At 42.7% G+C, this 20,122-nt stretch overlaps 2 protein-coding genes across 2 annotated transcripts in view; both read left to right on the top strand.

Moving 5' to 3' along the window:
- The first annotated feature begins 2,853 nt into the window (after window positions 1-2,853).
- On the top strand, window positions 2,854-3,777 carry LOC103073995 (olfactory receptor 2A1/2A42). Its single transcript, XM_082931394.1, is given in 3 exon segments — window positions 2,854-3,013; window positions 3,016-3,419; window positions 3,421-3,777. Coding segments are annotated over 3 exon segments (921 nt in total).
- A 16,112-nt stretch (window positions 3,778-19,889) lies between these two features.
- Window positions 19,890-20,122, top strand: part of ARHGEF5 (Rho guanine nucleotide exchange factor 5) — a 26,577-nt gene continuing 26,344 nt past the window's right edge. The window contains exon 1 of the mRNA XM_007466655.1: window positions 19,890-19,943. The gene's annotated coding sequence lies outside the window, so the exon portion shown is untranslated. The remainder of the gene's footprint in view (window positions 19,944-20,122) is intronic.

The raw sequence follows: 20,122 nt of genomic DNA on the forward strand, positions 1-20,122 counted from the left end.
TTCTTTTTGGCTTTGGGATGAATGTCCTTAATTGGGTATGATTATGGTCAAGAAGATTTAAGCAAGTCAGAAATTACAGACCCAGTCCAAGAATGGTCCAAACTTTCAATATTTAGGCATTCACTCATTTATGTGTATTCATTCATTCATTTGTTCACTCCGTAAACATTTGCTAAGTGCCAAAATTACAAAACTAGATACACCTGTTCCTTGTTCACAAGGAGTGGGTTACAATCCAGTTGTCAATATGTCAACTGTTTTTGTAAAGACTCTTAATGTACTTGTTAGGACCTTCTGTCTCTTTTCTCTCCCTTTAGGTTTCCAAGAGCTTCATACTTTGTACGTAGTGTTTCTTTTTCCTTTATCTAATCATTTTGGAAGTTACAGAAGGAAATAAAGGAGGACTGAATAAAGAGATTAAGCATTTTATAAGATGCAGATTCAAACTCATTTTCACAACTAAATATTTTAATATGTTTTCCAAATAAATTTAAAAGGTTGTCCTAGCACAGGAGTTTTTTTTTTATACTCCTGAAAAAAAAATAAGCCTTAGTCGCATGTTAGGAGTTCATAGTATGTAGATTCTATTGTGTCTTGGTAATATAATAATTTATTGGTAATACTTATTTTAAAAAGTCATTTGTTGCTTCTAGAGAGGGATCTAGTGGGGATGTCCTTCAGGATTTCAATTAGCTTCTCAGAAAAGCTTTCCTTGGGTTGTATTTCTAGGTGATTATCTCTGTCTAGGGCCTGGCCCTCACTTTGTAGATCCAGCTTCGGAAATTTTATTCATTTCTCATCTGTATCGTACTACTCAAACTCAAAAAACGAACCATGAATAACCCTGCATGGAATTATTTATTATAAAAAAATTGGCAAGAACTTTGCTTACCAGCACATTCCCTCTTTGTCCAAATATCTGCATAAGAAGGTAAATTAATACCTCCCAGTTGATTGGTGAGCATGGAATCGGGGCAGGGGGAGTTAACTGGAGATTTTACCAGCGAGGGTTATTGATCCCTGATCACTCAAGCCATCTGAGCTGTAGACATAGACCTGCCAGGAGGACAGCACTCTCATACCATCAGGCCAGACTCCCCTGGACAGTGCTGAAGACGTGCTGATAACCGCTGGCCCCATGGGTAACCCTCTTCTTTATTCCTCAGTCTTACCGTAGACAAGTATCTCACGCCACTGTCACATTTGGATTCCTGAGTCACGATCAGATCCTCTTCCGCCTCTTCCGTGAGATAGCATCAAAGCTCCTTGAGTGGAGTTTTTGGGTGCGCTCAGAACTCTCCAGTTATGTCTACACAGGTTTTCTTGTTTTCCTCCTCCAATTCTTCCCATCCGTTATGAGTGGATTTTACAAGTTTTGCTTCTCAAAAATCAGTATTGTTTCTCTTATTTCCAAGGTCCTCAGGGAGCATCTCATTAATGTCTCCATTGGTATAACGACAACTGGACCAGGATCTTATCAACAAAAGCACCCTTCCATACATTAACCCTGGAGAAGTCTTTTCTTTAGCGGCAAGCAGGCACAAATTCAGTAGCTCAGCCCCAGGTTATTTTTGCCCAGCAAAGGTGCAACTAAATGTTTGCACCAGCAAAGATGCTAGATTTCTACATGGTATTTTGAGGCAGCTGTTATCCAGGACTTAAGGACAAGCCAACTATTGTTTGGTACATCACCAATTCACAGAATCATCAAATACTGGGCCACCAATTTAATGCTATGTAAATCTGTAAAATGAAAAATTCACTAAATTTTCTCTTTACCAAAAAGAAATTAGCCATCTGTAAAGCAGATGTCAATTCTTGTGTTGCTGAAGTAGGGCAGAGTAGATTTTTTAATGAATTGTCATTTCTTATCTTTCTGAATTTCACAAATGATGCAAATGTTAAGCCGTCACACAAATGGCGAGGCCTGCAACACACTGTTGTTCCAGGTATGGCCTTTCCCAGTTAGATTATGACCTAGACTTTCTCTTTTGATAGGAGTAGAGTAGTAGGGTTACAAGTAGCACATGGGGAACTATGTCTTGAAGTGTTTTCACCTGCATCCATCCTCGCCACAGCCTTCAAAACGATGTGTGAATGCCTGAGTTCAGACTTCACACCCCTGCACACAAGTCTAGATTCACAATACATGAACACTGGGCAGCCCCCCAAAATCCAATTCCTACAAATTGTAAGGATTGTTTTTCAGAAAAGTTATTTGGTAAATCAGTAAGTGTGAACCCATCAGTACATTAATTGCCAAATGGCCAGTGGTTGGTTTGATTTCATCACTCAGGAGAGCTCACGTGGAGCATATCCACTGATTCCTTCTTAGCAACTTAAACAATCACATTGTCATAAAAGTTTCATTGTATCTTTGTCTTCCTCCTGTTGTCATGTAAGCCACTTTAGAGAGCGAAGGTTGATCTCAGCTGCTGAAAGTGACGCAGTTGATATTTCTCTTGAGAAACTGGAATTACATCTCTCTTCTAGGACGACTCTAATTCTCATATCTGGAGTTCTTCCATTACTGATTACTTCCCAGAAATTCTCTTTGTGATGTTGACACGTGCAGCTCCAAGATCATCCCTATTTCATGGTTATTTTATTTCCTTTTTTGATTTGACAGTCTTTCTCCCCATCGCAAGTGTCAGTGGCTCTAGGTAACCTATCATTGGTGACACAATCCCCTTCCTATAAAACTGGATGTTAGATTAAGTGATTAACTTAATGAAAAACTAGTCATCACCCTAAAATTATGTCCTTTAAAAATGACTATTTTTATGAAATAATGTCTAGATATTTTCGATAACTCTGTTCTAAGCAATCCCATTTTATCCTTTTCACAGTGAAATGGGGGAAAATCAGACAGTGGTTACAGAATTCATTCTCCTGGGATTTTGTCTTGGCCCAAGGATTCGGATGCTTCTCTTTGGGCTCTTCTTCCTGTCTTACACCTTCACCCTGCTGGAAAACAGGGTCATCCTGGGGCTCATCTCACTGGACTGCAGACTGCAGTGTACTTCTTGCTCTCACACCTGGCCATCGTTGACATAGCCTGTGCCTGCAACACGGTGCCCCAGGTGCTGGGAGACCTCCTGAGTCCAGCCAAGCCCATCTCCTTTGCTGGCTGCATGACACAGACCTTTCTCTTTTTGACTCTTGCTTACGCCGAGTGTCTTCTCCTGGTGGTAACGTCCTATGAGCAGTATGTGGCCAGCTGCCACCCCCTCCAATATTCTGTCATTGTAAGCTGAAGCATCAGCCTCACCCTGGTGGTGATTTCCTGGGCATGTGGCTCCCTCCTGGCCCTGGTCCACGTGGGCCTCATCCTGAGACTGCTCTTCTGGAGGCTGCATGAAATCAACCACTTCTGAGAAATCCTGTCTGTCCTCAAACTGGCATGTGCTGATGCCTTGGCTCAACCAAGTTGTCGTCTTTGCTGCTTCTGTGTTTGTCTTAGTTGGGCCCCTCTGCTTGGTGCTGGTCTCCTCCACACGCATCCTGGTTGCCATCCTGAGGATGCAGTCAGGTGAGGGCCGCAGAAAGGCCTTCTGCACCTGCTGCTCCCACCTCTGCGTGGTCGGGCTCTTCTTCGGCAGTGCCATCGTCATGTACGTGGCCCCCAAGTCCAGCCACCCAGCAGAAGATCCTTTTCCTGTTTTACAGTTTTTTCAACCTATGCTGAACCCACTGATCTACAGCCTGAGGAACACAGAGGTCAAGAGTGCCCTGCGGAGAGCACTGTTCAAGGAAAGTCATTTCCAGTTGGAGTGACATTTGAATCACCGCCCTCAGTAGTCTACTTGGAGCCTTGGGTACTGAATACCACCTAAGTTCATCACTTTCTTTATGTCTGAGACTAAATGACCCACGACACTCTGTAAAGCATTCTCTGTTCCTCCCCCATAAAGTATTTAAGTTTTGCTGCATTCGTAATATTTAATTCTATCAAACATATTTATTTTTTCATTTAACTGCTTGGTGCATTAAGACTATCTAGAGGTAAAAATTTATTCCATCCACTACTAAGGGGCCGACAAGGTTAAAATAGACACTCTACCTCTGACTTCGTCAGGTGTGTGCAGTAATAGCAGAATGGCAGGCATTACTGATGGAGCCACATCAGTAACAATTTTTTACAGTACTGTAGCTACAGGTAGAGACCCAGAATCCAGTAATAACTTTGTCCATTTTTACCCCACATTGGGATGTTTCCTCTCAATTGTAAATCCTCTTACAAATAGTAAATGTACCTAAATGCCTACTTAGGCTTAGGGGAAATTGATTTTGTTGATTAAATCCTATCATCTGTCTTACAATTTCTGAGATCAGAGAGTGAGTCCACACACGTTCAGCTGGCATCCCAGGGAATTACCCAACAAAATCCACTCTCCAGTCTGCCCTGGGCTTTTGATGGCCACTTGTTTCCAAACTCTTTTCATCTTCTCAAGAAAAATATCTATGATTCTCTCTGAATAAACATACACTCTTCACTTAGGAGGAGCTAGCAAGTGCTACAGCCCGACTTTCAGTCGCTGGGTGTGAATGGAAAGCCCTAAGCAGAGGCAACTGAATGGAAAAAGGGGTGTTAATAATAATAGTTAATAGTACTATTAATTACTCTGTGCCACCCATTGCACATTGATAGCTAGTTTACAGAGATCACCACATTTCATCATCATAACAAATCCATTTCTCATTATCATCCCATTTTATAGATGCAGATATTAAGCAGATGGCAAATGTGAGACTCATACCCCAACAATCTGACTCCCAAGCCTTTTCTACTTAACAGGACAATGTAGTACATCACTATCAATGTTATTAAATTAAGGCTAACCTATCACAACATAAGATACGTTAGGAGAGTGTGGGTTCCTTCTCAGTCTAATATATGCCACAATGAGGCTGGGAGAGTCAGATATTACTTATTGAAGGCTTCTGGTCCTGGTCAGTGAGTCCGGTGGGCATGGTCGCTAAAGATGTTCAAAGTTTTGGAGCAGCACAGAGAGGGTGGGAACGGAGGCTGTTCTCATTGAAATTAGAGGTTTGGTTTAGACCTGAGCATGGTGTTAAGACCCAGAACTAGGACATCTCTGTTTTCACATATATCACTCACGTGTTCATACATATGCATGTGCACGTGTGCACACATATTTACTGAGTACTCACTATGGTGGGGCACTCTTCTAAGCATCTTATAAGTATTAGCTTTTCAAATCTTTGTAACAGCCCTGTGAGAAAACAGAAGCACAAAGAGATTAAGTAACTTAACCAAAGCCTCATAGGTAATAAGTACCTAGTCTGGGATCAAACAAAGGCAATCTAATTACCAAGACACAGCCAATATATAAAAATCAAAAAGATTGTGATGTTGCAGGAGAAGGAAGAGGAGAGAAGAAAAAACTTTCAATGTCCAGCCAAAGATAGGCCTTGAGCTCCATATAGAAATGGTACTTAAATTTGCTGAAGAAAGCAGTTTCACTTTATACTGGCGTGAAAATGAGAGTGAGGTAGCAAGAAAGGACTGTGACTCCAAGGGTCAGGGATGGAGGAAGAGCCTCTCAACTAGCAGGATAGTGAAACTGAAAACAATGCAAGAAAGAGTCTTGCATTGGGATCTTGGAAGATCCCACATGCCGCAGAGGAACTAAGCTCATGCACCACAACTACTGAGCCCATGTGCTACAACTACTGAAGCCCGTGTGCCTAGAGCCCGTGCTCCACAACAAGAGAAGCCTGCGCACCGCAATGAAGAGTAGCCCCCACTCGCCACAACTAGAGAAAGCCCGTGTGCAGCAACGAAGACCAAACACAGCCAAAAATAAATAAATAAATTTATAAAAAACAAAAAACTAAAAACCTGGCAAGAGGGTGGAGACAGTTATGCGTAGCAGCTCCCAGAAATGATAGGAACGGGAATCCATGTGTGGCAGCAGGTTCACTTGCTGCCTGATATTGGCACCTGTAGCATCTTTGGCATGTGGACAAGGGATTGCCAACCACAGACCTGAAGGATTGTTGTTTACCATTTACTGTGAATATAGAGTATCATTGTTAAATATGGGTTGTTGTGAGGGGGCAAAAACAAATGAAAGGGGAGTTGGAATGCTGTCCCACTGGGTGCAAATGTAGCTATGTTTTCCCAACCAGCGGGGAAGTGTCTTATACTTCCTGCTTTCTTGACAAACTTTGAAGAGCTTTGACGCATTTTGATCTTTTTTTTAACCTGTGCTTCTCTTTGTTTGTTTCTAATTTTTGAAATCATGTCGGGCCAAGAGATGCATCCTTGAGCACAGCATGATTCAGTCAACAGAGTGCTGACTTAGATTTGGGATATCTGGGTTCCCATCCCAGTTCCCCCACTAAGTCACTATATGACCTTAGAAAAGTTGTTTTACTCCTCTGGCCTACAGTTTCCTCATCTATAAAATGAGAAGTCAAACTAGACAATCTTTAAGGTTCTTTCTTAATTTTCTGTCTGCTGGTTTCCTCACATTTCACTGGAATTTAGATTTTCACTTTTTCCAAAGGAATAGAGAATAAGTTCCAGGCAGAGAAAATGAAATGGATTCTTAAAATAATTGAATATCTTGGTCTTTAAACATGGTAGGAACACAAGAGTAACGGCTGAATTAATAAATTCAGCTCCAGGAAATAGGAATTCCATAAGGCTGGCTGAAACATAAGGTGAAATGCCCACTCTAAGAAAAGTTAAGTTTTATTAGCCTTCTTGGAGATTGTTAAGAGTAACTTCACTAGGATAGGTTCTAGGACCTAGAATAAAACTTAAATGTCCAATTCTGTATCTCTATTGCCCACATTATAAATAATAATTTACTAACTAATATTTATTGAGCACTTAAGTTTCAGGCGTTGTGGTGAGATACATGCATTATTATCTTGTCTAAGCTTCATAACAATTCTATGAGTCTAGTACTTTTACTGAAGTCATTTTTAAAAAGAAGAAATGGAGGCATAGAGATGATAAGAACTTTCCTGTGGTTACAGGAAAGTGTATGACACAACCTAGGTTCTAATCCAGGTCAGCCTGACACCAAAGACCACACCCATGATCACTAAGCATACTTCCTCTCTGTAGCCAGGATTTCTGGAATCTTTTTCTGCCTATAGTTAAGGAAGACTCAAAAAAATCAGCCTGAATATTCTGAAAATCCATTTTAAGAAAAAGATAAAAATATAGCTAACAGAGTTTCAATAGATGTATAGTGAAAAAAATAGTAATACAAAAACCAGTTTTTTAACTGAGCAAAAATTCCTACATACAGTAGAGACAAATGAACCCCACAGTAGAACAATTAAAAGCCACAAATGAACATGATGAGAGATGTACAGACTCTCTAATGATTAGAGAAATTAATTGTAAAGCATGAGATACCATTTTTTGCCCCTCAAGTGGACAAAAATAAAAAGATTGATACTTTTTTTTTTTTTTTTTTTTTTTTTTTTTTGCGGTACGCAGGCCTCCCACTGTTGTGGCCTCTCCTGTTGCGGAGCACAGGCTCCGGACGCGCAGGCTCAGCGGCCATGGCTCACGGGCCCAGCCGCTTCGCGGCATGTGGGATCTTCCCAGACCGGGGCACGAACCCGCGTCCCCCGCATCGGCAGGCGGACTCTCAATCACTGCGCCACCAGGGAAGCCCAAGATTGATACTTTCTATCATGGCTGAGCATGTAGGCAAATAGGAATTTCCTCACAGTCTTGGTGGAAATATAAATTGATTTCATGGTTATTTGGGAATATCTCTTCCAAAATTAAAATGTGCATACCTTTGATGCAGCAATTCCAATTCTGGGAACACATCCTATAGAAATATTCACATATATATGTAAAAAATATGTATGTGTAAATTTATTTTAAATGGAAACATTTGCAATAGCAAAATGTCACAAATAACCTAATATCCTTCAATAGTGGGGCTGTTAAATAAAACATTATAAATCTGTATTCCGGAATATTATGCAACTATTATAATAAACAAGTTTTATCTATGTAGTGTTTGGAAGATTCTAGTAAGTGAGGAAAAAAAAATCATATTGATATAGTACTTTCTCATTGCTATAGAGAAAAGCCTATGTGTGTGTGTGTGCATGTGTTTGTATGTGTGTGCAGACATATATTAAGGTACAGGAAAATATTCAAAATGATAAACATTAAAGGCTTAAAAAGATGACTCAAAATGGAAAGTGTACTGCAAAAAATAATACTGCATTTTTAGAAAATTTTAAAGTAAACAAGGGTCAGTATTGCCATTTAAAAAAGGAAAAGAGGGGCTTCCCTGGTGGCGCAGTGGTTGAGAGTCTGCCTGCCGATGCAGGGGACGCGGGTTCGTGCCCCGGTCCGGGAAGATCCCACATGCCGCGGAGCGGCTGGGCCCGTGAGCCATGGCTGCTGAGCCTGCGCGTCCGGAGCCTGTGCTCCGCAACGGGAGAGGCCACAACAGTGAGAGGCCCCCGTACCGCAAAAAAAAAAAAATAAATAAATAAAAAAGGAAAAGAAAAAGTTCATTTAGGCTTTACCTTATTCTGATCTCCTCTTGGCCTTCTGGCTCTTAAATACATATCAGCACACATTTGCTCACACACTACAGTTGAACCCAGGACAAAATAAGCAAAGATTAATATCATTTAGGATTTTGTAAGACTGTTTTAAATTGTACCAAGGTATTTTTTTCAACATAATACAATTTTTTTTTTTCTTCTTCAGGGAAGGAGTTCCCAACCAGTAAGCAATTAGCCATCAACTGGTGATTCAGAGACACAGGGTCCTCACACCTTGTGGATCTGTCTCCATGTCCATGTGGCTCCCAAGGTTGTCATGTGTGTTGGAAGGAGGTAAAGCATGGAGGCTTTAGTGGGCCTGGCCTAAAAGTGATTGGCACTTCTGCTCACATCTCATTGGCTAAAACTTGGTCACATGGTCATACAGAACCACAAGGAAATCTGGGATATGTGACCTATATATGTTATTTCCCAGGAATAATAGGAAACAGTTTTGTTAAACATCTAGCAGTCTCTGCCACAAGTAATCAGAGGCTCTGAGTGCCCTAGCTCTCTGGCTCTTCAGGACAGCAGTGAAACTCGAGAGAACTGGTGGCACTAAGGGGTGGAATAGAGAGACTTGAGCCCCCTCCCAGACCCTCAGCAGCAGCACTCCCACTGATACATACGATGGATTGGTGTTCAATTTTATGTGAAATACAATCCAAATAAAGCTTCGAGACAAATCCTCTAGGCCCCACTACAGCAGAGATATTCTGAACAGCTAACACTCCCCAGACTACTTCCTGAGGGACCCAGCCAGTGTCAGCCCTGATCATCAAATCTCTAGATAGGAGGGGGTCCCAGGGGCTTGAGTTCAGGTATGTCATGATCAGTCTTTTTGCTTTGTTTTGCTTCCCCATCTATAAAATGATGATAAGATGCCACCCACCCTATCTGTTCCAAAGGGGTGCTGGGAGTTTCAAAATGGTAATATACATATCAACAATTTTTAAGCTGAAAAGTACTGAACATTATTTTTAGTACTACAGCATAGAGATTCATCATTTCTCTTCTCTCACCTTCTTTCTTTACTCCTCCCCTACTTTCTCTATGTATATTTTACCTGACTCCTTATAAAACAGATAGAGGGTTTGAAACGTGCTCTCTTTAACTAAAACCCACTACAGTTCAGTTCTAAGGAAGACAGATCGTCTGAACAAAAGTCATAACTGGGCAAAGGGTTAGATTTGGGGTAACCTGTTAGACAGAGATATGATCCTTTCTTCCCAGAAAGTAGGATGTAATGGGAGATTGGACAGCTGATACTTTTAACTTTTACCTCCACCAGAGGGTAACAAGGCTGGATTTCCAGTTATCCAAAATGATATTCCCATGTTGTTTGTATTGAGCTGGAAGAGCAGAAAGGAGTTGGTTAAGAGTCAAGATAGTAAGTGATTGAACCTTCCGGTGTGCAGCAGACATCCAGCGCTCCATGCCTGGGTTATCTGACCCTTCTCCATCAGATCTAGCAGAACAAATTGTTATTGTGTGTGCAGTGGGAATCTTTCTGTGGGCTGCAGCAATGTTACTGATAGAGTATTACTGACTCATGGGGTATTTGTCCTTTTGTGAAGTCAACGACTACCCAGTATGATTTCAGAGGCACCCTAGGCTTACAATGATCCCTTCCTCTTGTCTTCAGATACTCAGAATTTCTTTAGCAAAACCATCCTTTGGGGCTTCCCTGGTGGCGCAGTGGTTGAGAATCCGCCTGCTGATGCAGGGGACACGGGTTCGTGCCCCGGTCTGGGAAGATCCCACATGCCGTGGAGTGGCTGGCTGGGCCCGTGAGCCATGGCCGCTGGGCCTGCGCGTCCGGAGCCTGTGCTCCGCAACGGGAGAGGCCACAACAGTGAGAGGCCCGCGTACCGCAAAAAAAAAAACAAAAAAAACCCATCCTTTGTTTCACAATCATAAATAAGCACGCCGATACACATATTCATGCTGGGTTGTGAATAGTAGGTACTAGGGGACCTGTTTTGGTAAGAGTTACAGTCCTAGATACCTAACAAGGCTGGCACTCCCCCTGACAATTTCACCTATTTTAATCCTTACCTCTTCTGAAACCGGTGGCCACCGAAGATTTTTAGCTACCATCTAAGTCTCTGAAACCCTCCAGGAGACAAGAAAATGGCAAAAACAATACCAAGTAAGAAAAATACACACCAAGTTCCACCAGTGGGGGCTGATTGAGTAAAGAGCAGTACCTCTGTGCAATGGAATGTCATGAAGTTAGCAACAAACAAACAAAAGACAATATGGGGCTTCCCTGGTGGCGCAGTGGTTGAGAGTCCGCCTGCCGATGCAGGGGATGCGGGTTCATGCCCCGGTCCGGGAAGATCCCACATGCCGCGGAGTGGCTGGGCCCGTGAGCCATGGCTGCTGGGCCTGTGTGTCCGGAGCCTGTGCTCCACGGTGGGAGAGGCCACAGCAGTGAGAGGCCCACGTACAGCAAAAAAAAACCCCCCAAAACCCCCAATATGGATGTTCTTCTATATCTTACATAGAAAGTTTCTGAGTTACATTGAGAAAAGCAAGTATAATGGAAGGAGGTGTGGATAATCTATATCTGTATGTGCTCATATGTACATAAAATAATTCTGGAGGGATACATAAGAAACCAAAGAGAGAAGCTGGAAGCTGGGATGATGATGACAAGCAACAGCATAACTAGGCTGAAGCTTATAAAACTTTGGGCAGCTTCTTTAAGAAAAAGAATGTGAATTCATGACTATAAAATTAGTTCTGGCCTTGGAAGGGGCCCTTGGTGGGGTCTCTGAAGCTTAAGCTTCACCAACATTGTGGTAAATCTACCTCTTGGGACAAGCAGGAGAAAGAGAATGTGAATGAAAACTTATGAACGTTAGACGTTTGAGCCATTTTTAACTACTAAAAATCTAATTTAACAAAATCTAAGGAAACAATCTATATTCCCAGGGATTTCTTTTTAGTGGACCCAATAAAATTTCTAGAACATGATTCTGTAAGTTCCTGGAAGGTATGACTTTTTCCCTGAGCTCCCCATTACAGTGTTTTAGCTCCTTAAATATAAAGGACCTCGTTTTCTCAACTCCTCTGAAAAGAGCCATGACAGCCAGTGTTTCTTCCTTTATTTTCCTTTATTTTCCTTTATTTTCATTGGGGATTTAGAGCTGCTTTGCAGCTTCAAAGAAGACGGGGATCCCTTAGGACATGGTTAGAACCGAAACCTGAGGACACAGAGCCTAAAAGAAATAATCCTAAAGTGAGAGAATATTGGATCCTAAGTATACGGGATTATTCTGAAAATAAGAAAGCTGCCACTGATTGAGAGCTGCTAACTCAGCCATCAAGATTTAGAATCTATGAGAAACCTTTTGTGACTTGTAAATTGTGTGTTCCAAGCATGATTTAGAGCCAAGAACACATTTCATGATTGATTTTTGCAAAGACGACTACTCTTTTCAGAACAAAAAGGCTTGTGACCGAAAGCGTTTATTTCCACAAGATGGTGCTATAGCTTCTGCCAAGCAGAAAACTCACATTTCCTTCAGAAACGAGAAATCCAAAATACACTTTGATTGGGGACCAAATTTGTGGAAGATTCTTTCAAAGAAGCACTTTGTGCAAAAACGTGCGGGGGGAGGTTGATGTGGGCCACGAGGGTGCAGGTTATTTCAGGTGATAATGGTTCCACCACCTCCGCACATACCCGAGTTGATGTCTCAAGGCTTCACGCTCACCTTGCTGCCCACTCCTTCTCCAAAATGTTGCTTTTACCACCGTCAGGCACGTGTCAGGAATGGAACCTGGGTATTCAGGAGTGGCGCAGAGTATCAGCCATCATGGGAATGTATCTCTCACACCCGCCCACACTTTCTACCCAGGGGCAGCTCAAGACTCCCCTCTTCAGGGGAGCCTTTCCTTTTACCACTTTAATCACACTTTCCTTTAACTTTCCCTGGCATCGATGTTTACCTCTCTTTAGGCTTATCAGAGCCTGCTTTAGAATGTTATTATCTGCATTTACATTTTCCAAATTCTTCAGGGACAGAGTCCATGTCATCATTGCCATTGTATGTCCCACAACAATGAGCACCCTACCTCGAATATATGCAGTCATGATATCACGAACACAGACAATCTAAAGTAAGTGCTCAGTAACCTTGGTAACCTGAACAATCAAGAGGATGCTAAGCCCACGTGGCCACTACCTAGGAGCTAGGGGTCTGATCTTTTAAATCACAACCTCTCTGGAACTCTCTGAACATCAAAAAAGGATAGGATTGAACTGTCCTCCTAACTCTTTTAAATATTTTGCTTCTATGTCTTTATGACTCCAGTAGCCCTATCTTGAGGGAGCCACGGAAGCAGGAATATTTGTATCATAAGGAACTAGAACGATGTTTCTGCTGAAGCGAATGGCATCTCTCTCTCTCTCTGTTCATCTTTACTCTTGCCTCCGTTTTTCTGTCTCCTGTGCCTCGGCAATCAAAACTGTGACACGGCAATACATGACTGGTCACGCCCTCTCCCTTTGCTGCCACGACCTCTCGGGGCATGGTGACACCAGGGTACTATGGGCCTGCTCTTAGGAGCAGGACAGAAAACCTGCTGTGCAGCTGTGGCTGCATCTGGAAGAAGAATGGGACAATATGGATTAGGGTGGAAGAGGTTCACTTGTACCTAAGGACAATCCCTGGCGACTTTGAGAGGGGGAACAAGATACTTCCAGAATTAGACATCAAGGGCTTGAGATTAGCAATAAGGCCAATGACTTTCTACTAGCACAAGGGAAAGACAGTGTTTAACTAATAAGATCATCTCTGTGTTCAAAATAACCAGCACGTGGTTATCAGTTTTTGCCTTTTATCATGGCCATCGGAAGGAGAGGCAATACACAAAGACCCAACTTTTTCTTTCAATAATATGATGAGATTTCAGTCTAAAAAAGACAAAATACACACACACAAAAGACATAATGCACTTTTCCAGCTTCTCCTAAATAAGAGAAAAAAAATACATGTTTATATAGATGATAGAAGAAATATTTGACTTTAAGCCCCCATCAGAGGAATTCTTGGGACCCTAACTCCCTCTTCCTGCTAATGTAAGAGCTGGTATAAACATTTATGTATATATCAGTATGTATCTCTGTGTGTGTACTTCTCATAGCAAAAACAATATAATATGGCTCATAAATATATATTTGCACATGCATACTCACACATAAGATAAAATTAAAGGAGGATAGAAGAAGAAAATAGGGCAAAAGGAAAATAAAAATGGAAGGGATAAGGGTTCACACAAAAAAATGACTAGACCTTCAAAATTTATTCTGATTGGAAAAAGTGAAAATCATAAGATTGATAGCACAGCAGCATTTATGTAAATTAAATTAAAAATATGCCCATGCAAACAATACAGAGGTTTTTGTTTTTTTTAAATAGTACAAAAGGAGTAAATGAGCAAAACAAGGGAGGAAACTTGAACAAACCAAAGGAACCAGAGACCACAGTGTGCCATGAAGATTGTCATCAATCCAACTTTCTGCACCTGCCCTCCCCAAATAAAAATTAAGCAGGTAAATTATAATAAAACCTAGGAAGTGCCATTATGGAGATTAGCTCCAAATGGTGAGGGAGTTTGGTCTAGAGAAGCGGGATGGCTTCAACAAGGAAGTAACCTCACTGTTGGATGTTGAAGGCTGTGTAAAAGTTTGCAGAAAGTAGGAATAGGGAAAGTATAAGCTAAGGGCAATGGAAAAGCAGAGGTTTCTAAATATAGTCAAAAGATAAGAAGGGAAAAATTACAGATAATTTATTATATTCTTAAGTGATCATTTTGAGATGCACACTTAGCCCTGTCACCTCCCTGCTTTAGATCCTTCAATGGCTTCCCTTGCCTTCAGGATAAAGACTGAAGTCTTTAATGTGGTCACCTAGGCCCCCATAATTTCTGGTCTCCATGCACATCATCAGTTTCATTTTGTGCCTATGTCCCTCTCTCCACCCTGACCCCTAGATCTGAAACACTCTAGCTTTCGTTCAGTTCCTGAAATGAGCCCATGACCTTCCCGCTTCAGGGTTTTCAAATCCTTTACCTCCTCCTGAAGCCCTATTTCCCATCCTCTTTTCCTAGTTCATTTGTATTCATCCTTCAGAGTTCAGCTGAAATATTACTTCCAAACTATTGATTTCTCCAACTCTCCAGATAAAGTTATTCTCTTAGGTTAAACATATATACTTTTTGTACCCATTAAGATTATAATAACATAATTATTAAGTAATCACTTGTCTAATGTTTATGCGTTATCATAATATAAGCTGACATTATAAGGACCACGTGGACCACGATATCCCCAGGCTCTCATTCAATGCCTTTCACATAATGGGAACACAAGAAATATACGTTGGATGACTGAATGAATGAAATAATTGAGTGAGAGTGCCTTACCTGGGTTGGGCAGGGGTGATTCTGCTTCTAGACAGGTACAGGAGATGATAAAATCTAAATAAGAGTTGAGGTCCAGTTAAGGAAACACTGATCCCGTTCTTTCTATCAGGGGTCCATATAACAGGATGCTCAGTGGATCTATTGGGAGAATGGGATGAAAATATTAGAACTTTTCATTATATTTGTTTTCATCTCATTATTGTAAATGTCTGTTTCACATTAATATAAAGAAGTACATGATGTTGTTTACAAATGAATAAAACACATATTGGGGAAACTTGCTGAAATATTTTTATTGATAGAAAGTCAGATAAAAACTGTTTTAAAACCACTGCTGTGGATCAGAGAGTCTCCATTATCATCATGCATCCAAAACAGCAAGGAGCCATTTTCCAATAGTTCTGCTTGAACCTGTGCCATTGAAACTCCATAGATTTGGGGCAACAGTCAATTCATAAAGCTTATCAGGTGATTATGATAAAAGCCTCTGGTGAAGAACCATTGCTTTTATATCAAGAGTCCCAAATCTGGCTTCTCATCATAATCACATGGGACACTTAAAAACAAACCAACGAATAATAACAAAGAAAAAAAATCTTCCCTAAATATTTTGCTGATTTGCCAGGTTTGGGAACCACTGCGATAGAGCCAGAGCTCCACTAAATGGGCTTCACTGGTTTTAGTCTCTTTGCCAACAGGTATCATCACCATCTTTATCTCCATCCTTATTTTCCAAGATTTGGGGATGGGACAACTTCTGAAACATCCCCAAATGAAACACTCAAAAAAAGTAAGACAACACGAATAATAGCACTTCCAGGGATTGCTTACTGCAATACGGGATAGGATCCTGCTGTCACTTTACAACTGTTGGCACTCTTCATGGCTGTAACCATTCTGTGGAAAGATGTGGTCATTCTCAGACACTATTTCCCAGACATTTTGAAGAGGTTTAATTGAGTAAGATGCAGAGGCATATATATTTTCCTATGATATATGTGCCCAAGTTAAAAATATACCTATATTTCAAGAACTATGAGCCTCCAGAGACCTGGGGAGAGTGAGAAGTCAGGCCATGAAACGTCTTGAAGGCCATACATGCTACTGAGTTTGGACTTTATGCTTCCAGAGATGCGTCTCCTCTAAAGGATTTTGTTCAGTTTTATTGAGGATAATTGACAAATAAAAATTGTGTATATTTAAGGTGTACAACTTGATGTTTCAATATACATATACATTATGAAATGATCACCACAATCAAGCTAATTAACATCCATCACCTTACATAGTTACCACTTCTTTTTTCTTTTTTCTTCCTCTGCCATTTCTTTACCTTACTTCACGTTAAGCCCACTATCTGTTCTTCCCTGAACAGAATGTGCTTATGCTTCTGTTTTTGCATATTCCATTCCCACTGTTGGTACGCCTTAACTCTAGCCTCCTCCCCACCATGTAACAGTGTACTTTTTAAAGGCAAGTCAATTCAAACATCACCTTATCCTTGAAGCCTTCTCTTGATCCCCAAGCAGTGCTCTCTCTTTTATGCGTCACACTTTGTGTAGATATCAGCATAATACTCATCACACTCTGCTATCATTATTTGCTACTTGTTTCTCTCCTCCATTGGATTGAGAGCTCTTTGGGGGCAGAGAGTTGGTTTTTGTATATTGACTGCTAAAAATGACTATTAAGTAAACAAATGAAAAAAAGAATGAGGCAATTACTATTTATACCTTGAAGAGCATTACATTTTGGCTGGCACCAATGTACAAAGGTTGAGAAAAGAAATAAAGGGAAACCGAGGAAAGACATAAAGGGAAACCAAGGATGAGAAAGAAAAACATGTTCATCAGAATAGAACAGGATAGTTAAGAACCACACTGGCCAAGTCAGGGTGGATTTAAAGGAGAAAGATAGACAGACCATGGTTGGCCAAGTTAAGAAAAGAACTGAGTTCAAAATCACTTCAAAATGGTTCAAAGGTGGGTCACGGGATCAGGTAAAAAGCAGAATCAGAAAGGCCAGAGTACTATTCAAGGAACTAGTGCTGGATCCACTGAGGGTCAGTTAACCAAGTGGGAAGCCACACAGCCAGTAACATGGGATGGTGGCATCTGGTCAGAGTCGTGACAGCCCCAGGGAGAACTCTGATGAGTTCCTGCTTCAAAGAAGGTCACTGTAATCCCTTTGCTCCCAATACCTAGAACTACAGAGGACAGTTCTCTGTCCTTCCTCCATCATGGCTGGATCTCAAAGGCACTGTCTGCAATTAACATGTCCCCCCAAACGAGAACCTTTTACTTTTTTTCCCCCCACTGAATACAGCTCTCATTTTAAAATAACTTTACTTTGAATTGGTTTACCTTTCCCATCTCTTATCACCTTGATATTGTAAATTTATTCATTCAACATACAGAACTATCAGGCACTGTTACGAAAGGAAACCATATCAATCACCTTCTACACTTGTACTAAGGTGATTCTATATATTACCTTGGTGACTCACCACAACAACCCAGTGAGGCAGGGATTATTAAATATTATCCCCACTTAAGACAGTAGGATAATGAGGCCTAGAAAGATGAAGATGAAGCACAGGAAGTTAATATGCCAGATTTTTGCATTAAGTAAGTGGTAAGGGTGGGATTCAAATTCACCCAAAGCACCCCATCTGAATCTAAATCCCATCCTCTTTCTACTGTAGCATTCTCTCTCTTCTCTGGTCTTTATAGAGGAAATGGCCCAAAGAAGATATCAAGATCTTGGTATAGGATGACAGGCCTGATTAAGAAGCCCACTCATCAAGAGCAAGCACCAAGAAATGGAAAAGAAGAAAAAAGAGAACGCCAGTGTGCAAAGTGAAAGGCAAGAGAAGACTGGGGCGCTAGATGGTTCGCACATGCAAACACCCTGCAGACAGGGGCGCTCCGTGGGAAGGATCAACTCCCTAAGTGGTAAGTTTTAACTCTCCTACATGTCACTACTAGTTGAAAAGTCAGGTCAAGCCTTGTATGCCTAACTCTCAATGACCCCAAGATCATTGAGTCAGGGGCAGTGACTTAAAAAAACAAAAACGCTGATAGGTCAGAGCTGGCAGAACGAGAGGAGGTCAAGTCTATGAGACTTCACGTTCAGAGAAAACAAAGGGCTGGAGGGAGAACCAAGGGAAGCCACAGTGGAGCAGAAAGGATATCCAGGTGGTTTAGAAGGCAGTTCCGGCACCTGTGACCACAGTACCCACTCCCAGGAGGCAGTATGAAACAGCAGAGATCGGTCACTTCTGCCCAAAGATCAGGAGTTTGCTTACTTTGCTCAGCCATTAGAAGTCAAGGGCTCTCTCACACCCTGGACTGAATTCTCTCTGGCAACTGAGAAATAGACAGTTCTAGCTTAAACTTTTGACTTTCTGCACTCCCCACCCTTATCTTCTTGCTGAGCTAATGGCATGTGTGAGGCCTGTCCTTACGTACCTGAACTCCTACTTCTGGTCTTCCCCATGGCTTCCCACACCTTACGTAGCAGCTCAGAGTAGGCTAAAGGCTGCTGGACTATTGAGGGCTTAACTCCTTGGAGTGCTATAGCCAAAGCACTGCATTCTTTGAATATAGAGTTGCTTCGGGACACTATTGGAAAAGAAACCATTCTGCCTTAATGACATTCTGTGCTAAAGCCCCCTTCCAAGTACTGTTAGGTCTACTCAGCTGGGATCAGCGCAGCAGCCAATGGGCACAGTAATCTGAAATGGTCTCACCGAATAGCTGTTTGGGCTTATAGATCATGGCAGTCCTAAGAGCAAAACAGCCAGAAAGCCCATTCAGAGTCTACTTGACTGGAGTAACGAGTGAGGCTGGGGGCTGATCTAAGTGAAATGAACATACCAAAAATCTCTGTCCCCTACGTGAGGGATTCTTACTCTCTCTGTGTGTGTGTGTGTGTGTGTGTGTGTGTGTGTGTGTGTGTGTGTGTCTGCAGAGTAGAATATTTTGGCATTCTTTGAAGTCTACAGAGAGGCATAAAGATTGACCCACTCAGCCTTGGACTCAGAGACCAAGAGAACACAAGGTTTCCCTGAAAATATCAGAAAAAAAAAAAAATATAGGCGTGAGAAGACACACAGGCCTGAGACATAGGCTTAGATACTTAGGTACAAACACACACAAGTCCTGGGGAGAATGCAGGAGGAACACACACCTTGGGAGACATGAACTCAGATAATGCATGGAGGAAAGACCTGGACATGCTGTTGTAGAGATGCACGTTCCCAGGCCCTAAGAGGCGCCCTCTTAGGGAGTCAGAGGGAGGAAGGAAAAGAGGGAGGGGCCGGGGCAGGGAGAAAGGCGGAGAGGGAGCAGGATACACCCTTCCTCATAAAGGGAGAGACAGGTAGCCGTCAAGGCAGAGAAATTAACATGGAGGCCTGATGATACACATGCAAATACAGACGGACACAGAAACTCAGAAGTTCAGAGACACAGACTGGCCAAGAGATGAACATCAACAGAGGAAAGATCGGCATGGGTCCGGCTCAGGTAAAGACCTGAAGAAATACTGGGGAGAAGGAACACCCAGCAGGTGTGAGAGACCTGGCCGGGCCCAGGAGAGGCCCCGCTCTCCGCTCTCCGAGTCCCACGCCCTCGGGTGGCCCCCGCCGGGCCGCTGTCCCGCCAGCCCCGGGCTCCCCTCCCGGCCCGGCCGGCACTTCCCAGCTCTGACGCGGGCGCTCCCTTCACACCAATGAGGCTGCGACGCGGAGGGGCCCCGGCCCTCCTCCAGGAAGGTGTGTCCCTGGTTTCCTCACCTGAAACTTCCGAAGAGAAGCAGATCCCTCCCTCCCGGCCGGGCGGGGCGGCTGGGCGGCCGGGGCCTGCGCTGGGGACTGCCGGCCGGCGCCGGGGACCCGAGGGGACTCTTGGGCCAGGACAGCATGTGACACTTCCCAGGTGGGTGCCCCCCTCCCCCGCAGCTCCCGTCTCCGGGCGGGCGGCTGTCGAGCCCCGGCGGAGGTCAGGGAGTGGCGGGAAGCGCCGGAATCTAGGCCTTCACCTTGGGGCCAGCCCCGGCTGGGTCCGGGGACGACGCAGGCTCCGGAAGGGTGGGGGGGGGGGGGGTGGCGCGGGGC

Source organism: Lipotes vexillifer, unplaced genomic scaffold (genome assembly GCF_000442215.2).
Source record: "Lipotes vexillifer unplaced genomic scaffold, Lipotes_vexillifer_v1.1 scaffold71, whole genome shotgun sequence".
Taxonomy (NCBI): Eukaryota; Metazoa; Chordata; class Mammalia; order Artiodactyla; family Lipotidae; genus Lipotes; species Lipotes vexillifer.